The 22,563-nt window shown below is 57.7% G+C and overlaps 1 protein-coding gene across 1 annotated transcript in view; it reads right to left on the bottom strand.

Moving 5' to 3' along the window:
* CDH22 (cadherin 22) overlaps positions 1–22,563 on the bottom strand; it is a gene marked incomplete at both ends in the record, with an annotated part of 76,421 nt that overhangs the window by 16,433 nt on the left and 37,425 nt on the right. The window contains 3 exons of the mRNA XM_080716765.1: positions 8,129–8,265; positions 16,072–16,325; positions 19,883–20,076. Of these exons, the coding sequence (XP_080572891.1) occupies positions 8,129–8,265; positions 16,072–16,325; positions 19,883–20,076 (585 nt within the window). The remainder of the gene's footprint in view (positions 1–8,128; positions 8,266–16,071; positions 16,326–19,882; positions 20,077–22,563) is intronic.

The raw sequence follows: 22,563 nt of genomic DNA, 5'->3' as shown, positions 1-22,563 counted from the left end.
ACCCCAGCCCTATTTTTTATTCTTTATTTTGAAACAGGGGCTCACCGAGTTGCAAAGGCCTCACTAAGTAGCTGAGGCTGTCCGCGAACCTCGATCCTCAGGTCTCAGCCTCTCAAATGCTGGGATGACAAGTGTGCACTCCTGGCTCAGGAATTTTCTTAAAGACACAGGAAGTGAGCCGCAGGGCGGGGTGGGTAGACTAACTCTCCGGGGTCCGAGATCCTGGTCCGGGGCTCCCCTGCTGCCAGCTCTCTGTCCGCCCAGAGGCAGCTGCTGCTCAGAGCCAGGCTCAAGCTGACCTCCTGCTGCCCGGCGCAGGTGCCCCCTCCAGGGGCTGGGCCCCCACAGCCCTCCCGCCCTGGCATCTCAGTTCAGCTGACTGACATGCAAATTAGTTTAATTATTTCTTCTTCTAAAATAAATTATATTTTGCAGTAGCTGCAATATGTTGTGTCAGGCAAAATTACATTCAATATTTTTAAACTAATTGATGCAGCCTTGAGGAGAGCTGATTGACAGCCCGGAGCCGAGCAGGCCCGTAGCCTTAACCGATTCCTAAATTAAAATGAAACGTGCTCTGGCCCGGTGCTTCCTCCGCGAGCTGGCTCACTGTGAATCCGGGGAGGGGCAGGGGAGCCCTGGGCACCCAAGGGGCCTGAGGACACCTGACTTGGGGCAGAAGGACTGTCGGGCGGCGCACAGGTCTCTCCTCTTTGCAGGGCCCCCGAGTTCCTTAAGTACGTAGCACAGACGTGGGCTGCGTGGACCTTCTGGAACGGAGACTCGTGGTTTTCGCTGACAACTATAGATTGAGCGCCTCCTTTGTAGCAAGGACACAGCTGTGAACAAGAGCAACGTGGTCTCTTGGTCTAGCAGCAGAGATACACATTACTCCTGACGGTGACTGGAGTTTAGAAAAAAGAGCCCAAGAGCTGTGGGCAGGGGCAGGGACTCCTGACAGCACAGGGTAGAGAGTCTGGTCCTTGTTGGGTATGGGGATGTTTTCCCTGGAGAAAGGATATTCTGTTAAGATCTGATTGGGAAGTAACTGGGCATAGGGGGGTAAGAAGGGAAATTGCTCTAGAAAGTGGGGTCAGCATGTACAAAAGCCCTGGGGTGGGAGGGGAGGCTAAAGACCTCTTCCAAGGAAGATCCAGGCCCCTGCAGAGTCACTCACCTGGCATTTGGCCCAAACTAAGCAAGAGGCTGGGGTGCACCTGGGGGTCAGTGGGAAGGAAGAGGAAATGGGGCCTGGCCTGGGGACCAGAGGAAGGTGCTGGGTGGCAGCAATCGTAAGGAAGAACCTGCCACAGAGCAGGGCCTGCGCCTCCCTGTTCACCCTGTCGACCCCCCGTGGGAGGTGGGGACTAGTATCTCTCTGTGTTGCTGAGGAGGAAGCCTGCTCAGAGTGTTGGAGCAACGCGCCTCTGCCTCCGGTGGGCTCCTCCTGCGGTTCCTCCTGACCTATCCCTCCCCGTCCCTGACTCATGGACTCCTCTCTTGACTCTCCCCACAGCATCCTTCCAGCATCCTCTGCGTCCTAACTCAGCGCGCCCATCTCGCTCCTCCCCAGGACAGAAGCAGAGCTTTCGTCTCTTGGCGGGCTGCGCGCGCAGCATACAGTAGGCGCTTAATAAAGACGTGCCAAATGAATGTATGGGGGTCCCTGTTCTGAGCTCCAAGAGGGGTGCTGGGGAGGGGACGCGGAGCAAGGGCTTGTGGCCAGAGCACTGCTGCAGGGTCCCGCCACAGAACACGCATCCCCGGCTCTCTTGGGGGCCAACATCTCACCTGCAAAACAAATGGGGCGCATGCCATGGCCCTCCTTGGCTACTGCAGAGAAAGAGAAAGCCGGAGACAGAAAGAGGGAGTGGGTGGGGGCATCAGCATGAGAAATGGGGGGAGGAGCAGGCAGCTGTGAGGTGTCTCCTTTCCACCTAGGGCTGGCAGGCAGGGGCGCCCATGGGCCCTCTCCCTGTGGCCCTCCCAGCCCCCCTCCCCAGGGAGTTAAATTGCATCTGAACACCAGGCTCTGATTCGAGCTGGTCAGCTGGGCAGGAAGATTGATCATCCCAATTACCGCTGCCAAGACAGGCAGCAGGAGGGAGGAGGGCCCGGTGGGCAGGTGGGGTGCTCGGGAGGAGGGTGTGGGACAGCCGGGGGAACCCGTGTCTCTTCATGGAGCAGGAGTTTGGGGAGCCCGCCTTTGTCCAGGACCCGGACCCTCCTTCCAGGTGAGAAGGGAGACTTTGACCTTGCTGGGCCAGTTTATTCCCCCACTGGATGGGAGGACTTCAGGGTGAAATGGGGCCCCTGAAATCATGGCGTCTTTAGAATTTGGGGGATAGGAGGAACAGGAGATGTCCTTCCCTAGAGGTGGAGCGGGTCCTGGATGCGTGTCCGTGGACAGCACTAAAGCTCCATCCCCCTCAGCATCGGTTAGGTAGCAGGTGCACAGGACCCCAGCTGTTGCCCAGTGCGAAAGGAGCCCAGGCCAGATGTACACACCTCTGGTGATGGGGAGCTCGTCCCCTCTCAAAGCAGCCCCTCCCGTGCCCCAGATACCCCCAGCCTCCCCGGGGCTCCCTCCCCAAGAGCCCCAGGGAATGAGGGGGCCCAGAGCTGCTCACAGCACCTTCTGCTCAAAGGCCTGTGCTGGCTCCCCAGCGCCTCAGGGAGATGTCTGCGTCCTCGGGGAACACACAAGTGCCTTCTTGCACACAAGTGCCACTGAGCAGCACACCCTCATCTCAGCACGGGATCCAGCCATCCCCCTGCCCCAGCTGCAGCAGAACCGGCAGGGGCCACCATGCCTCGGTATGGTTTTGGGGGATCTTTCTGCCAAGACTACCTCAATCTCCTGTACACCCCGAAAGCCTGCCTTGGCCATTGAGACCACCTCAGACATCTCAGACATCCCCTCCTCTGTCCCTCTCTGGGTGGGCCGGTCCTTCCCTGCTCCTCAGGAACCCCACAGCCCCCCCTGACTTGGACTCTCGCCGTCACTGACTGCAGACTGGTCTCCCCGTGAGCTCCAGGACCGCAGCCAAGCCTGTCGATGACCAGGCCCCAGTGCCCAGCCTGAGCTGCCTGGGGCAACTGACAAGAGGCTCCTGAGAAAGAGTGGCTGAGAATAGACATGGGGGGCCCTGGAGGAGCGCCCTGCTGCTCAAAGGTGCTCTAACCCGCTCCTTTCTCCGGCCTCCACAGGTCTCTCTAGGGTCCCCCAAAGTCCAGTCTCATGGGCAGACCATTCCTTCCTCAGCTGGCCCCAGTCTCCCCAGCTGGGAGACGTGTGCAGGGCTGCAGTCCCTGGTCTTAGCCGTTCTCTCTCTCCCTACCGTCCTGCCTGCGTGTGTCAGGCACCAGGCTAGGCACTTGCATGTGACTTCTGATTCCTGGGGGTCTTAGGTTCTATATAAAACACTCAGCACCTATCTGGTGCATTTTAAGCTTTAAATAAATAGAAACAGATTGGTTTTTGTTTTGTTTTTGTTTTGGGTGGTACTGGTGACTGAACCTAGGGGAATTCTACCTCCAAGCTATACCCCCAGCACTATTTTATTTTATATAGTTTTATTTTGAAACAGGGTCTCATTAAGTTGTGGAGGGCCTCGCTAAATTGCTGAGGCTGGCCACAAACCTGTGATCTCCTGTCCCAGCCTCCTAGTACTGGTATTCCGGCATATACCATCCTGCCCTGCAGAAGCTGCTCTTATCAATATTTACTATCTACTAGGCATGGAAGCGTGCCTGTGATCCCAGTACTTGGAAGGCTGAGATAGGAGGATCCCAGGTTCAAGGCCAGTGGATGGCAACTTATTAAGACCCTGTTTCAAAATAAAAAACAAAATAAGAGCCGGTCGTGGTGGCTCACGCATGCAATCCCAGCATTCGGGAGGCTGAGACAGGAGGGTCGTGGTTTGCAGACAGCCTCAGCTACTTAGTGAGGCCTTTTGCAATTCAGTGAGGCCCTGTTTCAAAATAAAGAATAAAAATAGGGCTGTGGGTGTAGCTCGGAGGTAGAATGCCCCTGGGTTCCATCCCCAGTACTGTAATCAAATAAAATAAGGCAAAATAAAAATAAAATAAGGTTCAGCTCAGAGGTAGAATGCCCCTGGGTTCAATATCTGGTGCACACCTCTCTCTCTCTCTCTCTCTCTCTCTCTCTCTCTCTCTCTCTCTCTCTCTCTCTCCTCCCTCCCTCCGTCAGTCTCTCTCTCTTCTCTCTCTCCTCTCCCCCCCCCTCTCTCTCTCTCTCTCACTCTCTCTCTCCTCTCTCTCTCCTCTCTCCTCTCTCTCTCCTCTCTCTCTCCTCTCTCTCTCCTCTCTCTCTCTCTCTCTCCTCTCTCTCTCTCTCTCTCTCTCTCTCACACACACACACACACACACACACACACACACACACACACACACACACCATCTCTATAGCCATCCACTAAGGTAGGTATACTTCTCACTCTTTTAGAGATGAGCACCCCAGGGTGACAGGAGGAGCGGCCCCCCAAGCCCTGGGCGCTGAGAGGCCCTCCAGCCCTCCTCCCGCAGCCGCCCTGCCTCCCTTCCTACCTGGGTGCACAAGCCCGGTCCTTCATTCCCTTAGTAAATATTGACGCACCTACTGTGTGCCTAGACCACGTGGATGCCGCAGACACAGCTCAGAGCTAAACACACACAGATGCATCTCTGAGTCGCGAAGCGTGCTTTGTGTAAGAAGGAAAACATGAGGGGCGGGGTGGGGGGAGACACGGGCTGGCCCCAGGGGTCACCCAGATGGGGGAGCCTCTAGCTGGTCTGGCTAACCCTCTGCTGTCCTGGCCAGCTAGACATCACCCCTCCAGCCCAGCGGGGTGCAGCCCACCCCAGCCTCCCCACGGCCCCCGCCCCCATCTCTTTGAAGACCATCCCTCTACAACCGCCCTTTCTACCGGAGGATCCAGACACAAATCGTACTTTAAATTCAATATTGGTCATTAATATTTCATGATTACAAAACGTTAAAGATAATGTCAGAGGAAGGAGCGCCTGCATGGGCAGAATGGATGACTCAGAAGTTCGGGGAGAGGGGAGCCGGCATACTAAGTGGGTCGGGAGCCTTTGAGGTAATGCGGTCTGACAGGTGGAGGCTCCGGGCTCAGCACGACATTCTCGGAGGTGCTCACAGAGCTCCGCTGCTGTGTATAAATATTTCCCCTCTGATTCTTGTCGCCTCCTGTTTGTTACGCCTGGGAGCAGGCGGGGCCGCCGTGACCCCCTGCTCATCCCTTCTGTTTCTGAGGAAGCCAAATGGATGGTCTGGCAGAAGGACGCAGGGCCGGGCAGGCCCCTGGCCGCCGCACTCGGGGGCCCAGGCTGGCTCCTACAGAGGCGGGAGGTCTGGGGTCCAGCCCCGGGTGTGCATGGATTTGGACTTGCCCTGTGGTTCCAGGGCCAAGGGCCACCATCGCTCCAACCTGCACCTCTGATTCCTCATCAGTAAAATGGCAATAATAATTTTGTCCTTGTTTCACAGAAACAAGGTAGAGTGGGTGGGTTATTCGTCACAACTTGTGTGTGTGTGTGTATGTGTGTGGTACTGGGGATGGAACTCAGAGGCATTCTACCTCCGAGCTACACCCCCAGCCCTATTTTTTATTTTTCATTTTGAAACAGGGTCTCACTGAGTTGCAAAGGGACTTGCTAAGTAGCTGCAGCTGTCGGAGAACCGTGATCCTCCTGTCTCAGCCTCCCAAATGCTGGGATTATAAGCATGTGCCACCAGGCCCAGCTTTTTAAAAAAAAATTTTAATTTATTATTATTAGTTGGTACAAGCAACTGAACTCAGAACACTCTACCTCTGAGCTACAATCTCAGTCCTTTTTACTTTTCATTTTGAAACAGGGTCTTGCTAAATTGTGGAGTTTCTTGCTAAGCCCCGGAAGCTGGCCTTGAACTTGCGACTCTCCTGTCTCAGCCTCCTAGGTACTGGGATTATAGGCCTTCGTCACCAAGCCCCCTCTACGGCTCCTGATTTTGTGCGAGGGGCTGTGATTGGAAGGGCAGCCGGCTGTGGAGCGAGACAGGCTGGGGCTGGGGATCTGGACAAACGGAAGGCCGCTCAGCAATGCAGCGGAAGGAGCCGTGCCAACACGGTGGGCATCTCACACGCCCCCGGCCGAGCCGCCTAACGCTGAGCCCCAGTGTTCCCACGTGTAAACGGATGCTGACCACACTACGGGGTCAGGATTCGAGAAACGTACCTGCTGGACGGCACTGAGCCCGGAATGCATGTTGGGTAAACTCGGCAAGGGTTTGTGGCATTCTGTCTTCCGCGCAGCGGTATCATAGCCCTACACACGCTTGCTTCTGAAAGAGACCCACTGGGTAGAAGTGTGATGTCCCCTAACTGGAGACCCGCTGGCCTAACTGGGACTCCTCGGGCTGAAACGGGCCGTCGTGCAGGACGCCAGGCCGGCAGGCATGTGCCTTTGTGGGTAGGAGAGGCGGCGTGTCTGCCAGCCAGGCGCTGCCCCCTGGCTCTGTGGGCAGCAGGGGCCTCCTCCCTGGCTGTCGGGGGAGCAGGTTGGGGGGCTCTCCCCAGTCCAGCGCCACTTCCTCTCCAGCCATGGCTGTTATCTCTTTCAAGCGGAGCGGGAGTGGATTCAAAGGCTGGGAGCAGCAGGCACTAAGGTTCGAGCCGGCTTTGTATTTTCTTTTAAACTGCAGTTGAAAGAGAGGAAGGGGAACTTCAGCCTAGGGACTTCCTCGCCTGGACCGGGCTGCGGGCCTGGGAAGTGGGAGGAGGCCAGGCCAGCAGGGGGGGGGCTGGCTGGGGCAGCGGGGCCTGGAGCGGAGGGGAGGCAGTGGATCCGTGTCCACCTGCAGCCCGAGGCTCCAGGAGAAGATCCGCTGTGCTCCTGGTGCTTGAGCATGAAAGGGCAGTGCTGTGGGCTCCTGGCACACACACCTGGAGGGCAGGGGTTGGCAGAGCAGGCCCGGCTCGTGTCCCCTGAGTGGTGCCCGCTAATCCTGCGTCTCTGTTCCCACCCTTATGGCCTTATCATCTTTTGTTCATACTTTTCTGGCTGCTCTCTCTCTTACACACACACACACACACACACACACACACACACACACACACACACTTCCAGAAACTTCTCAGCTATGCCAAACTGCCTGTGGCACAAGGGCAACTGAGGCCAAGCACCGCAGAGTGGCCCTTGACCCACCTCTCACCACCTGTTGTGCCCCAAAGCCAGCCACTTCCTCCTTCTTCGCTGCTGCCCCAGGCTAGGCCCCCCACTCTGCCTCTTGGAGTAGTGTCCAAAGACCCCCTGAGGGTGATTCCTGGGCTGCTCACCCCTCCCCCAGTCAGCCCCTGGCCCCTCCTCCAGCACCCAGGCAGCTGCCACCTCAGGGCCTTTGCACGGTCTGTTCCCACTGCATGAGAGCCGTCAAGGCTCACTCTGCTGCGGTCTTTGTCCCCAGTCTTCTCCCAGGCGGCCTCTCTCTAGGAGAACAATGCTCCCCTCCCTCCCTGTTCTGAGCACACACGTCCTGTGACATCCTGTGGACAGGCTTTGTCTCAGTCCCCTGGTGGCCTAGCTCTTTCTGGAGAGGTTAGGGCGGTTTTCCTAGGTGCTAGGACATGGTGTGTACTTAATAGTTGCTCAATAAACAAGAGAGGCTGCCCTCAACACTAGCCTTATCCCTTCGGCTTGAGACCGCTCCTGGGTTTTTGACCCAGAGACCAGCTATTTTTTTTTTTTTCAGTCGTAGGGATGGAACCCAGGGACATTCTATGTCCTACCTACACCCTCGGCCCCATTTTTTTATTCTTTATTTTTGAAACAGGATCTCACTGAGTTGCAGAAGGCCTCGCTAAGTAGCTGAGCCTGTCCTCACGTCTCAGCCTCCCAAATGCTGGGTTTACAAGCGTGCACCACCACCCACGGGGCTCGGAGCCCAGCTGTTGCCCACACCCACCCAGGTCTGAGCTTTGCCAGATGCATACTCTTTGCCCCACCCCAACCCTTGACTCCGCCCACACACATTGACAGACAGCCCAGCCTTGCTCCACCCCCCCCTTGGCCCCGCCCCCAGCATTTGCCCCGCCCCATGGTTGCCTGGGAATGCCACCCAGCTCACCCGCTTCCATGGCCAGCACCGTGATGTTGTGCCAGCCGGCCGTCTCGCGGTCCAGCCCCTTGCCGGTCACGATGGCGCCCGTGTCTGCATCGATATCGAAGATCTGGTCCAAATCCGAATCACGGTCGATGGCGTACCTGAGGGACGCAGGACCAGGCTGAATGAAGGTGCCCCAGTGCCCGATGGAGCCCATGCCTAAGACCTCCCCAGCCCTACCCCAAGACAGAGACCCCTCCCCCCCCAGCCGCAACACGAGGGGCAGAGAAGCCCTCTCCAGCCGAGGGAGGAGGGCAGGAGCACACCGGGCCTGCACCCAGCTGCCTGGCCGCCCTCGGCCTGGCTGTGCCTCGGCTGGGCAGTGGGGCCCATGGCAATCCGCGCCCCACGCTGTCACTGAAGTAGGCAGGCTGCCTGGCTTGCTTACAGACTTTCTAATCTTTCCAAACTAGCCGACGCTAGAACTGGGCCTGACCGCCAGGAAGGGACTGGGGCTGGCATTCCGGCCAGTGGGGACACAAGGCGGATGGGAATTATTCAGAGAAAGGTTAATGGTATAAAATAATCACGGCCGGGAAATGGAGAGCGAGTGAGTTGGGTGCCAGGACACGAGGCCGCAGAATCCGGGACTTTGACGAGGTCTGGGGAGCCGATGGGGGCGTTTGAGCCGGAGAGGGGTGGTCAGTTGTGGCGGTAGAGGCTTTTCAGGCGGTCAGGGTGGAGGCCCGAGGCCAGGGCCCGGCCTCCGTGCATGGGGAGAGGTCTGGGCACGGTCGCCAGCTTCTCCCGCCTGCGCAGCGGCGCAGGAGCTAATCTGCGGCTTTTCAGTTGCTGCGTGAAAAAGCCCCTTTGTTCCGCCTTCTTCCCGGGCCTTTGTGCGGCGGCTCCAGGCCTGAAAGGCCCGTGTCCAACACATGTCTCGGGTGGCGGCGGCCCGGAGAGGCCCCGCCAGCGCTGGCCGCCGCTTCCCGGCGCTGATAACACTGGTGGGGGAGCAGCGGCAGCTCCGCAGACAAAGGCGCATTGTGCAGCAGGGGGAGGCGCAGCCCGGGCCCCTCCTCCCCCAGGCCGGAGGAAGTGCCCTGCCTCCAATCCCGGACAGGGAAACCGAGGCCCAGGCCTGCGGACCCGGAGCGACGGGCGGGCTGCAGGGCCCTGAGCTGGGTTTGAAGCATCTGTGGCTTCTTCTGGGACAGGTGCCTGTACCTCCCTGTCTTTTTGCTGGAAAATGGGGGGATTCATCCTGGCGCGGCACTATGGTGCCAGCTGGGGAGGGGCTGGGCAGGGCGCAGTCCTGAGGCTGTTCATATCTACCTGTGTAGAGGGCTGAAGGCCAACTAGAGTGCGGTGCCCACAGGCTAGGTGGGCATTAAACGCTGGCCTCCCAGATCCCAGGCCTAATGATCCTTCCTGTCCTTAGGCCGCTAAACTGCTTCGGGTCGCCCTGACCTGGGAGGTTCAGACCAAGATAGTCATCCTTCCCTAGCATGGCTCGACAGTTTGTAGATGCCCTCCTCCCTCCCCGCCCCAACCAGTACAGTTTGCTGTACTCCTTCCTGCCCCAAACATCAATTGTACCACTCTGTGCTAGGCACCGGGGGAACCCTGAAAAGGAGATGGACAAGGGTCCTGCCATCATCCTGCGAGGCTGGCGCATCTCCCCGCTTTGTGGACAGACCGAGGCTCTGAGAGGCAGCTTGCCAAGCTTAGGGCTTGCAGAGCATGGCTGTGCAGGCTGCATCTAGTACAAGGTACCAGGCTGAACAGGAAGGAGGAGATGGAGTCCAGCCAGCCTTTTGCTTAGCTAGCCAGGTGTCCTAGGCAGGGACTATCTTCTCAAAAGGGGGCCTTTTTCTTTTTTCTTTCTCTCTCTTTCTCTCTCTCTCTCTCTCTCTCTCTCTCTCTTCTGGGGATGGAACCCAGGGGCATTCTACCTGGGAGCTACCCCACCAGCCCTATTTTTTATTCTTTATTTTGAAACAGGGTCTCACTGAGTTGCAGAGGGCCTCACTAAGTAGCTGAGGCTGTCCGCGAACCGCGATCCTCCAGTGTCAGCCTCCCGAATGCTGGGATGACGTGCGCCAGCCACCACACCCAGTTCCTTTTTCTTACTTACACAAAGGTGCCATGTGGGCTAGCGACTGGCCCTGCCTGGGGTACCCACATGTGAGACCCTACACTGAGAGGCTCTTCCTGGCGTGTTGGATCAATGCCGGGAGCCACAGGTCCCCTGTGCCCCTACCTGGCCCTGTTAGGTGTCTGAGTCCAAAGGAGGCCGAAGGGGACTCCTAGTGTGGTTTGGCTGGAAGGAGACTTGGATATCCTTGGGATTCCACAGGTGGGTGAGGGCCAGGAGAGGGCAGGGCTTATGCGAGGGCGTCACCACCTTCCTCTCTTCTCCTCTTTTCTCCTCTTTCTCCTCCTCCACCTCCATTTTTTTTTTTTGTTCCTTCCTAGAGGGGCAGGGAGGGGCTGGAACCTAGTGGAGGCAGCTGTCCCCAAGGCTGTGGCTCTCACGGCCATTAACCAGCTAAAGACTTGGGCTGCCGGTCAGCGTGGCTGGCTGGCTGAACACAGGTGTTTCTGGTCCAGCCCAGGGAGCCAGCGAGTGAGTGCAAGGGAGGGTGGGAAGGGCTGGGGCCTGGCAGATGTGGGGTTTGGGGGGACCGTGCACCTCGTGTGCAGGGCCATATTACTGGCCTGTGTTCCTGGAAAGCGCGCGCGCGTGTGTGTGTGTGTGTGTGTGTGTGTGTGTGTGTGTGTGTGTGTGTCTGCAGTTGCACTGGCAAAGGCTCAAGCGGCAGCTGCTCACCCTGGGTCTGGAGCCAGGTCCGCACCACCCCAGACAAGCCCCTTTCATCTTGGAGGGGTTCATCCTGCCCCGCAAGTTCCCAGGGAGGGTGGAATGCAGTGCGGTGTGCAGAGCCAAGTTCCAGGAAAGTCACAAGTGGGAACTGTGGTCATTGTAACCGCAAGTCAGAAAAATCTGCTTCCTCCTGTGCCCGTGTGTGGCCTGCGTGTGCCCGGGGGGGGGGTGGCACCCGCCGGTGGACCTTGGGACGCCCCCTGTGACCCGAGGAGGACGGAGGCAGCTGGGGCCTGTTGCTGCTTCTCATTTAGCCGGCTGGACCCTGAAGGCGGCAAGGGTTCTGGAGCAGGTGTGGGTGGAGGGGGGAGCGAGAGAGTATATGTAGGCTAGTGTGGGGGTGGGTGTGCAAGCGCTGTGTGTGCAAGGAAAACTGGGAACGCTGGTCAGTGCACAGACCTGACGCCCCTCTGCCTGGAGCCTAGCGGTGTGACCTTGTGCGAGTCACTTGACCTCTCCGTTCTTCAGTTTCCTTCTCTAAAAATGGAGATAAGAATGCCCCCCTCGCAGGCTGGGCATGACACCGAGACAGGTGACTACCAATACATAAAGGCCAGTAAGTAAATATAAATAAGCACCAACAAAACAAGAAAGAAAGTGCTCGCTCCTGCCGCACGGTATGGGAGCCACTCTCGTTTTTATTTACAGGGCTTGACCTGCGTGAGCTCCCAAATCCCCAGGTCCTGTCACCCCAGGTTCAGCTGTCACAACCTGGGCACTAGGAGCAGCTGCGGCTGTTGAGGTTAGGGTGGGGAGAGGAGGGGTACAGGTCCCGGCCTGGGTGAACGTATGACGTTTGGCACATAAATATGTGCGTATGTAACGCACGCTGGCATGACAATCGTGCTGCCGGCTCATGCGTGGCAGGCTTTCTGGTGTTCCTGTGTGCTGGGCTCACCAACACATACGTGTGCCAGCTGAAGGGCGCAGCACCTGTCCAACCGCTAGTGGGGCGGCACCCACTCCAGTCCAAAGCCTGCGCCCTGCCCATCGAGGGCTCTCCGCTCACTCCGCCCCTCTGTCTGTCTCCCACTTTTTTTTGGTGGTGCTGGGGTTCCTGGAAGCCCTTCTGCCTCTGGGCTTCACTCCCAGACCTATTTTTACATTTTTATTTGGAAACAGGGTCTCTTAAGCCAGCGTGGCTGGCTTCGAACCTATGCGATCCTCCCGTCTCTGCCTCCCAAGCACGGGGATTACAAGGGTGCGCCACCACGCCCAGCTGTCTGTCTCCCCTTGAAGACACACACTCAAAGGCCCGCACGCAGTGCCTGGGAAGTTGTCTGTGGTCGGTACTGTCTGCAGAACGAAGAGGAAAATACGAGTGTCCAGCTCACCAAGAAAAATATCATGTGCATTTCTTGAGAGTCTACTGTGCGCCAAGCACTTAATCCTCCTCCTAACCCTGGGAGCACTGAGCACCGACGTGGTGTGTAGTAGACATTTAACACCTGCTAGTGAGGCCATGACAAGCGAGGCCAGATGCCTGTCATGATGCCCATTTTAGAGACAGGGAAACTTAAGTTCAGAAGGGGGTGCAGTGACCTGCTCAGAATTCTACAATTTGAACCCAGGTTTTCTCTGACTCCAAAGCGCATGCACTTTATACTGCTGGTGGGGTTGGGGGGAGGCGGTGATGGCTTCCACGGGTCCCATGTGGACTGGTTTTGATGTTCAAAGGAGACTCACAATGGGGCTAGGGCCGGTGGGAAGTGGCTGGGCTCATAATGGCCGGTCTGTCTGCATGGCTGCCTGATCCAGAGATCTGAGCCCTCTCCTCCCTCCCTCTAGAGCCTTCTGAGGCTCCCCACTGGCTGTAGGATAAAGTCCCACTCCTTCACCTGACATTCAAGGTCCTTCAGAGCCTGTCCCCAGATGCCACTCCATCCCGTCTCCCGCCACACCCGCTGGGCGGCCACCTGGCTGATCTCCCTGCCTGGCCCCTGTTCTGCTCTGGCCAGCTGTCTCACTGTCCAGGACCACCAGGGAGAAACCTGTGGCCCCCTCCACTGAGCTCCCCATTGTTGGGCCCGGGACTGTCACTGGCCCCATGCACACAGGAGGGAGGGCATGGTGAGCCTCGAGGGCAGGCCAAGGAGCCCAGGCTGCGTCCCCGCGCTGTGCCAGAAACCGTGTGCATGGGCACCTGGCCTTCCAGTGGCCTGTGTCTGGCCCGTCCTTGTGGTCCAGGCACAGGAAAGGGCGCTGCACACAGTCAGGAGCTGTACTGACCACAGAGAACTCCAAGGGTGGAAGCCCGTGAGGCTGGCAGTCCGCCAGAGCTAAATCTTGGCCCTTGCCCTTTGAGCTGGGTGCCCGTGGGCAAGTCACGTCCCCTCCGGGACTCCTCATCAGTAACATGAGCACAATACCTCTGCAGGGGTAGATGCACCGCGCCAGGCACCACCCACTCTGCGGTGCAGAGGTGCAGGAAGTTACTCTGGGCAGCCCGTGTCCCCGGGCCCTGCAGCGTGTGCTGAGCAAAGTCTCCCAGGATGCTGTTTCATTTCTGCACTTCCAGGAATATACCAACTCTCTTTCTGCCTGCCTCAGGGCCTTTGCGCTGGCTGGACCTCTCCCTGGATGCTCTCTTCCACATCTTTGCCTGGTTAACTCAGTGATTCAGATCCGGATGTCACTCAATCTAACGTGGCCCCAATCCCTCCTCACCTGTTACTGTCTTTATAGCTCTTATCAGTGTAAACCATTAGTTGACTGTCCCCCTCCCCAGAAAAGGCAAACTCCAGGTGGCCAGGGATCTATCTTATTATGCTTCCTCATTTCATGGAACAGTGCCCAAAGTGGCCCAGTGGCCCTCAGAGCCCTGGAGCTGGGCCCGCCCTGAGATGACCCCTTCTCTGCCCGCACAGCCCCCACTGGCCTCGGGCTCCTGGAGGCCCACCCCAGCTCCGCCCTTGACTGAGTCCTCCTGCCGTAGCCCCAGGCCTGCGCTGCCTGGAGCAGGGAGTAAACATTTGTGGTGCTAAATTGGACCTGTCTCAGCTTCTCTGAGCCTCCTGCTTCTGAGGAGCCCTGGGGAAGGGGCCGGCAAAGAGAGATGAAAGGAGGTGAGGAGGTTTCAAAGTTGGCCCTTTCAGTGCAGATAAAAGCAGAAGAGGAGGAAGCCAGAGAGGAGGGAAGGGGAGGAAACAGAAGGGCAGGGGGAGTGACGACAGGGAGAGGAGCAGAGGAGGCCCCGCCAGGGCCCTACCCACAGAGCCTGTGCCGCTCCCCCACCCGGGCCTCAGCTGCCCAATGGACGGGCCACCTGCCTCCCCAGAGGTCTGAAACTGGGCAGAGGCAAAGGGGGTGTCTGGCAGGTGGGAGGGGGCTCAGCCTGAGCTCCTGGCCTGCCCCTGAGGCTCACTGTGCCCTGCACCCACCCCTGCTCTCCCCAGGCACACCGACCACCACCTTGCCTTTCCACATCTGCATGCACCACTCCTCGTCAAAATGCCCTCCCCTGCTGTCTACACCTAACCAGAGCCAGCTGCCCGGCTCAGTTAAATTCCCGGCCCCTCCCGGGGTCTTCCCAGGCCCCCGACGCTATCCCCAGCCTGAGCGCCTGTGGGTAGGTGGGCAGCATCGCGTCTCTGTGTCACCACCCAGGGCTGCCGTGGAGGCTTGCACAGGCTGGGCACGAGACAGTCCCAAGAGCACTGTTCAGACATGTGCCGGTGGACACGTTATCCTCTGGAATCGTGCAAAGCACAGATCTTTAAGTTAACTTTCCCGCACCTTCTCCTCAATGCCCAGCGCAAGGCTAGGCCCAGAACCGGCCCAGGGATCACTCATGGGCTATGTTCAGGGTTTTTAGGGAAAAAGTGGGGAGCCCCAGAGCCTCTTCCCCACCCATCTGACGCTGGCCAAACCACCCTGACCCCTCCTCTGGATCGGTTTCTGCTATGGCTTGCTCCTCCCTCCCTCTCTCTCCTTTTCTCCGCGCGCGCGTGCGTGTGTGTGTGTGTGTGTGTGTGTGTGTGTGTGTCTACTGGGGATTGAACCTAGGGCATTCTATCTCCAAGATACACCTCCAGCCTCCCCTCCCTTTCCCTTTTCCTTCCTTCCTTCCTTCCTTCCTTCCTTCCTTCCTTCCCTCCCTCCCTCCCTCCCTCCCTCCCTCCTTCCCTCCTTTTGAAACAGGGTCTCACTAAGTTGCTGAGTCCAGCAGCAAACCGCCAATCCTCCTGTCTCAGCCTCCCACAGGCCGGCATTACTTGGTGCGCCCGCCCTGCCTCTGCTGGTCCTAGCCTCCTCTCTGACCTTCTTCTGCCGAGGATCCTGCCCCCAGCGCTCCCTGTCCCTCGCCTCTGTCTCTCTGGATCTGCTTCTTCCCTCTCAGGTTCCCTCTCCAAGGCGCCTTTCTCCGTTTCTCAGGCTCCTCCGGTTTCTCTCTGACCTCTCCCTCTCGCCGTTGGTTTCTCCACATCTCTGTGAGTCTGTTTCTGCCTTTCTCTTAGTCTCACTATTTTTAATTTCATCCGTTGGCCATATACTGATGGGCGTCAGTGAGTAGCAGGCGCTGGGCTAGGCCCTGAGGACACTGCGGGGAGCAGGTTGGTGTAAGTCTCTACCCTCCTGGGGCTCACCTCTCAGGGGGAGCCATCGGAGGGCACATGAGATGGCCATGAAGGCCGGGAGATGGCCAGCGAGGAACGGGACCTGAAGTGTTAGGGCAGGATGCTGGGGTGGGAATGATGTTTAGGAAGAGGCCTTGCTGAGGGTGGCTTTCGAGCCAGAGAAGTGAGAGGATGAACCCTGGGGGACAGCAGGTCTAGAATATTCTAGACTCAGGGACCAGCAGTAGCACAGGGGACCTGCGTAGATAGAGAGGATGTGGGGCCAGCTCAGTTCTCTCTGCCCTTCATCTGGTCTGGCTCTCTCTCCTTGTCCTCAATTCCCCTGCCTCTGAATTTTCCCTCCTCTGCTTCTTAGCTCTTGGGCTCCCCGACCCTTTCTCTGCAACCAAGCCCCACGCAGCCGCCTCCCCGCACCCCGTGCAGCCGCCTCCCCCCCGCCCGTGGTCTGTGGTGGGCGATGGTGAGAGCAGGCAGCAGGCGTCGGCCCCGGGCGGGGGTCTCACCGGACGGGCCGGTTGGCGGCGTCGGGGTCCCGCGCCGTCACCACGCCGACCAGGGAGCCCACCTGCGCGTCCTCCTGCACCTCCAGGAGGCCGGAGGGCGGCCGGAACTCGGGGGGCTCGTCCACGTCCGTCACCGCCACGCGCACGATCGCCTGGTCGCGGAACGTGCCCAGGTCGGCGAAGCGGGGGTCCACAAACTTGTTGAGGGCCTCCAGGACCACGGTGTGCACGGGCTGGGATTCGAAGTCCAGGCGCTGGAGAGAGAGCAGAGGGCGGTCAGTGCGCTGGGCCTTGGTGGGCAACACAATCTCAGGGGAGGGGCGGGCTGAGCCGGGGTCACAGGCTGACCCCAAAGGGAGCCAGGGCTACCTGGGCTGCCCCACAGACCTGGCTGCCAGAGACCCAGACCAACCCTTCCCAGGAGCAGGTAGAGAAACAGGCTCCAGTGGAGGAGCCCGCGGAGGAGCACTCGGTGCTCTGGGATAAGGGTGCTGAACAGCCAGCCTCCCGTCTCTGTACACAGCCCGGTGGGACGTTTCATTCTTGTGTGTGTGTATGTGGTACTGGGGATAGAACCCAGGGGCATTCTACCTCGGAACTACACCCTAGCCCTATTTTATTTTATTTTACTTTTTGTTTTGAAACAGGGTCTTGCTAGATCGCTAAGAGTCTCATCATGTTGCTAAGGCTGTCCTCAAACCTGTGATCCTCCTGTCTCAGCCTCCCAAGTACTGGGAATACAAGCATGGGCCACTACATTCAACTCTCTTTTATTTTTAAAATTTATTAATTTATGCCGGGCATGGTGACGCACACTTGTAATCTCCGCGCTTGGGAGGTGGAGACAGGACGATCACACAGGTTTGAAGCCAGCCTCGCTGGCTTAAGAGACCGTTTCCAAATAAAAAAAAAGTATAAAAATAGGTACTGGGAGTGTACCCTGGAGGTAGGAGGGTTTCCAGGAACCCCAGTACCACCAAACAATAATAATAATAATAATAATAATAATAATAATAATAATAATAATAATATTATTTATTTTTATGGTAGTGGGGATGGAACCCAGGGGTATTCTCCCTCTGAGCTACACCTCCAGCCTTATTTTCTTTATTTTAAAACAGAGTCTCACTGAGTTGAAAAGGGCCTCACTAAGTAGCTGAGGCTGTCTGCAAACTGCGATCCTCCTGTATCAGCCTCCCAAATGCTGGGATTACAAGCGTGCGCCACCACGCCTGGCTTTCTAAATTTATTTTTTAAACTAATTTCTTTTGGTACTAGGGATTGAATTCAGAGGCATTCTACCTCCAAGCTATACCCCCGGGCTGATTTTATTTCTTATTTGGAAACAGGGTCTCACTAGGTTCCTGAGAGCCTCCCTAAGTTGCAGAGGCTGGCTGTGAACCTGCGATCCTCCTGTTTTAGCCTCCCAAGGACTAGGATTACAAGCTTGTGCCGCCACGCCCGCTTCATTCATATTTTTGAACACAAGCCACTTACTGTGGGCTGGTACTTTTGTTACACTAACTCCCTTTCCCAACCACCCTCAGAAGCCTGCCTCACTACACCTCACTGACGCAGGAGGAGCTGAAGGCCTAGAGAGGTTCAAGGTGCTCAGAGCCCCAGGAGGGATCTTAGGACCAGGAGGGGAGCGGGCGCTGGGCCTGGGTTCTGGGGCCGCCCTGCCGTAGCTAGCTCTGACACAGCAAGACAGAGCATTGGCGCTGGGCTCCCTGGGCCTCAGGGTGGAGAGAGAAGCTCCCGGCACCGGAGGCGCTGAGCTGAGCTGTGGAGTGATGAGCCCAGCTGCCTTGCGCTGCCTCCGAGATGGGCTTCAGGCGGCTGGCGCTGCTTCTCATCAGGAGCTGCTAACGGGTGACCCGCTGATGAATGGTGTCCCTAGCTGTGCTTGGCTCTGGCCTGCTAAAGATAGCCCCCGAGAGCAGATAGAGAAGCCATGGCCCAGCCATGGCAGCCTGGCTGCACGGCGGGAGCTACACGATTGGCAGGGGGGTCTTCCCAGAGACCCACAGGCAGGAGCCTGCCCTGCGTGCAGGGTCCCCCGACTGCCCACCCCTCCTTCTCAGCAGCACAAGCGGGCACCTCCTTCTTCTACCCCGTGGATCAGGAAATCAGCATGCGGAAGGCAGGCGGTGGCCTGGCCGGGGAGTGAGCGATGGACTCTGGAGCCGGCTCATCAATCAGGCTGGGCTCTGCTCCCCAGCCATCTCCGAGGACTCCACACAGACACCCGGGCGGCGCCGGCCGTGCTGGTGTCCCACGCCAGGCTCCAGAGCCCAAGGCTTCTGCTACTCCGGGGCGCTGGGTCTCAAGGGCTCTTTCATTCTCCATCTGTGAAATGGGATTGTCTCACCCTAAGGACACAGACCGGAAGCCATCCGTGCGTAGAAGGGGCGGGACTCTGAGTCAGGCCACCAGGCTTGTGTCCCTACAGGGCTGTGCTGGGTACATGACCTTGGGCTGGTTACTGGACGCAGACCTCAGTTTCTCACCTATAAGCTGCACAAGGATGGGCCTCCAAAGGCTAATATGGAGATTTAATGAGTTCATACGCAGGGAAGAGTGGAAGGGGCGCCTGACGCGTGGTAAGCACCTTATTACTATTAGCTATAGTGTTATTATTCTTTAGAAGGAGCTGAGAAAACTGGGAGCTCTGTCCTCCAACTCTCAACGCCAGGCCAAGAACGGGTCACTCTGCACTCAAGGAGCAGGTGAATGGCTGCTGGGGGCTGGCGGCTCTGTGGGGCCCAGAAGGTGGAGCTCACAGAAGGCAGGACAGGAGCCAACTGAAGGAGGTAGATTCTGGCTGCCGGGGAGGAAGAGGAACTGGCCAAGAGCAGGGAGTGAGACTCCCGTCTGTCCCGCCAATTTGTGGGACAGTTTAGGTCTCCCGGGAGAGAGCAGGTTGCAGTGTGGTCTTAAAGGCCCGCACAGCCCCAACTTCCCAAGTCCCTGGCTAAGTCCTGGAAGGTGGCTACTTGCTTCTTAATGTGACTTCCATTTTTCTCCTACGGGGCGCTGGGTTTGTGGTTTTAGCTTCTGGTCCCTCGACCAGCCAGTAGGACAGGAACCTAAGAAGGAAGGAGCCTTGGAGTCACTCTGCGGGACCCAGGTTCAAAGCCCAGCTCCATCCCCCACGGTGTGATCTAGGGCAAACGCAGGCCTCCCTGAGGTTCTGTGTTCTTACTCAGTGGAAATGAGGGTAAAGACCGCTCCTCTAGGAGGAAAGAAGGGGGGTACTGAAGGCAACAACAAGGTTCAGAGTTGAAGCACCACGTTCTAGCATTTATGAGCGTGGATTCAAATCCAGATTGAGCCGGGCGTGGTGGCGCGCGCTTGTAATCCCAGTACTTGGGAGGCAGGAGGATCTGGGTTCACGGACAGCCTCAGCTACTTAGTGAGGCCCTTTGCAACTCAGTGAGACCCTGTTTCAAAATAAAGAATTAAAAAAGAGGGCTGGGGGATAGCTCAGAGGTAGAATGCCCCTGGGTTCCATCCTCAGTACTGAAAAAAAAAAAAAAAAAGAAAAGAAAAGAAGGAAAAAGCAGAGAAAGAAAAAAATCCAGATTGAATCTCAGCTTCCATGGGTAGCTGTACAACCTCAGACGAGTCACTTAACCTGCACCTCCCTTTTCTCATTTGTAAAACAAAAATATCATAAAAAAGAACGATATCATCGGTGTCCTGCCAGGTCAGTCTGGGGTCTCTAGAGAGAGAGACCCAGCCCCTAGAGTGGAGCGAGGGGGCAGTATCCCCCCTCCACCTGCCCATCCCTCCTCCTGCGTGGCCGCACCTTCTGCACCACTAAGATGGCCTCCTGAGTGTCGCTGTCCGTGGTGACCTTGAACGCGTCGCCGCCGCTGCCGCTCTCCTCCTTCAGGTGGTAGGTCATGTCCGTGTTCTCGCCCACGTCCGAGTCCTCAGCCTTCACGCGTCCCACCGCCGTGCCGACGGGGGCCGACTCCTGGATGCTGAACTGGTACATCTCTGTGGGGGACACGGCCGTGAGCGGGATGGGGCAGCCGGGGCCCTAGCCTCCGCCAGCTGCGTGGGAGGGATGGGAGTCGGAGGCAGAGCGGGGAGGAGGCTCCTCGTCTGGCCCTCGAGCTTGCTTGCCGACTGGTGTGGGCAGTGCCTGCAGCTCTGTGGGCCTCGGGTCCACCCTGCCCACCAAGGAGGCAGAGGAGCAGGACAATGGAGGCTCGGCCTCCGGAGCTGTCCCGGCCGGGTCACACTGAGCCTCAGATTTTCTCCTTTGTAGGATGGGAACAAGGGCAGCTTCCTAAGATCAGCACGGCTACGACAGTGGATGTGGAGGACGATGCGGGAGACCTGCGCCACAAGAGCCCAGCACGTGTAGCTGCTCAATTAACAACTGGCTGCATTAAATGACGGCAGCGTGTGGCCGTCCTGTTGATATCAGGGATGCTTGGCCCCGCATTCCAGTATCACCTGTCTACATGTGTGTGTACTCACACGCACACACACACTCACGTATATATGTATATATGTATATATGTATGTATGTATATATGTATATATATATATATGGAGCACGGAAGAGGTCCCAGATGGTATAGAGTTCTAGGTCTTTGGGTCAGAGCAACAAAGACAACAGATCCCAATCCCAGCTCTCGAGCCGCTTCCTCTAAAAAGAAAGAGCAAGGCACTAACCGGGCATTTCAGTAAAACACGCCAGGAATGTTAGGAAGGGCCCAGGAGTGGCCGGGCAGGCTTATGTGAGCTGATCAAGAAAGAAAGGCTTCTCTAGGACTGGGAAGGTAGCTCGGTGGAGCAGTTGCCTAGCATGTGCAAGGCCCTGGGTTCAGTCCCTAGTGAGAGGGGGGGAGAGGGGGAGAGAGAGAGGGGGGGAGAGAGAGAGGGAGAGAGAGGAAGGGAGAGAGAGGAAGGGAGAGAGAGAGGGAGAGAGAGAGGGAGAGCGCACGCACGTGTGCTAACACTCAGGGAGAAGGTGACATTTCTGCACATGTCTGAGGGAGGCAGAGACTGAGCCAGGTGGATATTTGGGAAGAGCACTGAAGACAGAGGGGGGCAGCAGGTGCCAAGGCCCTGAGGTGGGCACCATGCCTGGCACGTTGGAAGAAAAGCAAGATGGCCCTGGTGGCCGGGGGGAGAAGCAGAGGGAGAGGCAGAAGGAGCGAGGTCGGATGGCGCCAGCGCCCGCTCTCCACCAGAGCCAGGCTCAAGGTGGGGAGGACCCTTGGGTGCTAGGCCAGCCCAGGTGAAGTGGGGCCGTGGGACGGGTGTGGCTCTTGGGGCCTTCCTGTGTCTGGGTAGCCCCTGTGTGCAGTGGCCTGATTCATGCTTCCATAGCAGCCAGGGAGCCTTTCCTAAAACACAAGTCACACACGCCGTGCCCTTGCTTACGCCCTTCCGTGGCTCCCCGCTGCCCTTGGATGGCCTCTCGCTGCCTGGCCTCTGCTGACTCCTCTGGGCCCCCTCCCCCGCTCCGACTCTAGCAGAGCCTGGCTGAGGCTGCGGGGCCCTTCTCTGTCCCCATCACTCCAGCTGCTGGTCTCACTGATGTCACCTCCTCCAGGGATCCTCCGCTCCTGTCGGCACCTCGCTCTCAGGTTCAGTCTCTTCTCTCAGCTCAATGTAAGCTGAGCATCTCTGATTGACCAGGCATCCTAGGGGCCTGGTAGGACGCCAGGCTGTCCATGAATGACACATGTGAGGGGCCAGTGAATGAAGGGCAGCCGGAGCTACTGGCCTGCGCTCACCAGATGAAAGAGTCTGACAATCCTAAGTGTCAGCTAAGAGTACAGGGTATGCGGGACATGTTTGTGTGTGTGTGTGTGTGTGTGTGTGTGTGTGTGTGTGTGTGGTACTGGGGATGGCACCCAGGGGCATTCTAACTCTGAGCTATACCCCCAGCCCTATTTTTTTTTTTTTTTGCGGGTCTGGGGAAGGAACCCAGAGGCATTTGACCTCCAAGCTACACCCCCTGCCCTATTTTTTATTCTTTATTATGAAACAGGGTCTCACTGAGTTGCGGAGGGCCTCACTAAGTAGCTGAGGCTATCCGCGAACCGCGATCCTCCCGTCTCAGCCTCCCAAATGCTGGGATTACAAGCTTGCGGCCACCACGCCAGGCCCCAGCCCTATTTTTTATTCTTTATTTGGAAACAGTGTCTCACTAGGTTGCAGAGGGCCTCGCTAAGTAGCTGAGGCTGGCTGCAAACCGCGATCCTCCCGTCTCAGCCTCCCAAGCGCTGGGATTACAAGTGTGCGCCACTATACCCGGCTTCATGTAGGTTTCTTCATAGGAAAAGCAGTCTGGTTTTATTTAGCAAAGCCAGGCGTGTCCCAGGACCCTGCAGTCTTTGTCCTCTCTACATGCAGCAGAGAAATGCATGGAAGGGGCACTAGGAGATGTGCAACGATGTTTAAAGTGGGTTCATTCACGGTAGCCCCAAGCCGGAGACAACCCGGTGTCCATCAACAGCAGAA

The sequence above is a fragment of the Muscardinus avellanarius genome, assembly GCF_963383645.1.
Source record: "Muscardinus avellanarius genome assembly, chromosome: 19".
Taxonomy (NCBI): domain Eukaryota; kingdom Metazoa; phylum Chordata; class Mammalia; order Rodentia; family Gliridae; genus Muscardinus; species Muscardinus avellanarius.
The sequence above is the reverse complement of the archived record's forward strand: the minus strand, read 5'-3'. Positions and strand labels throughout refer to the sequence as shown.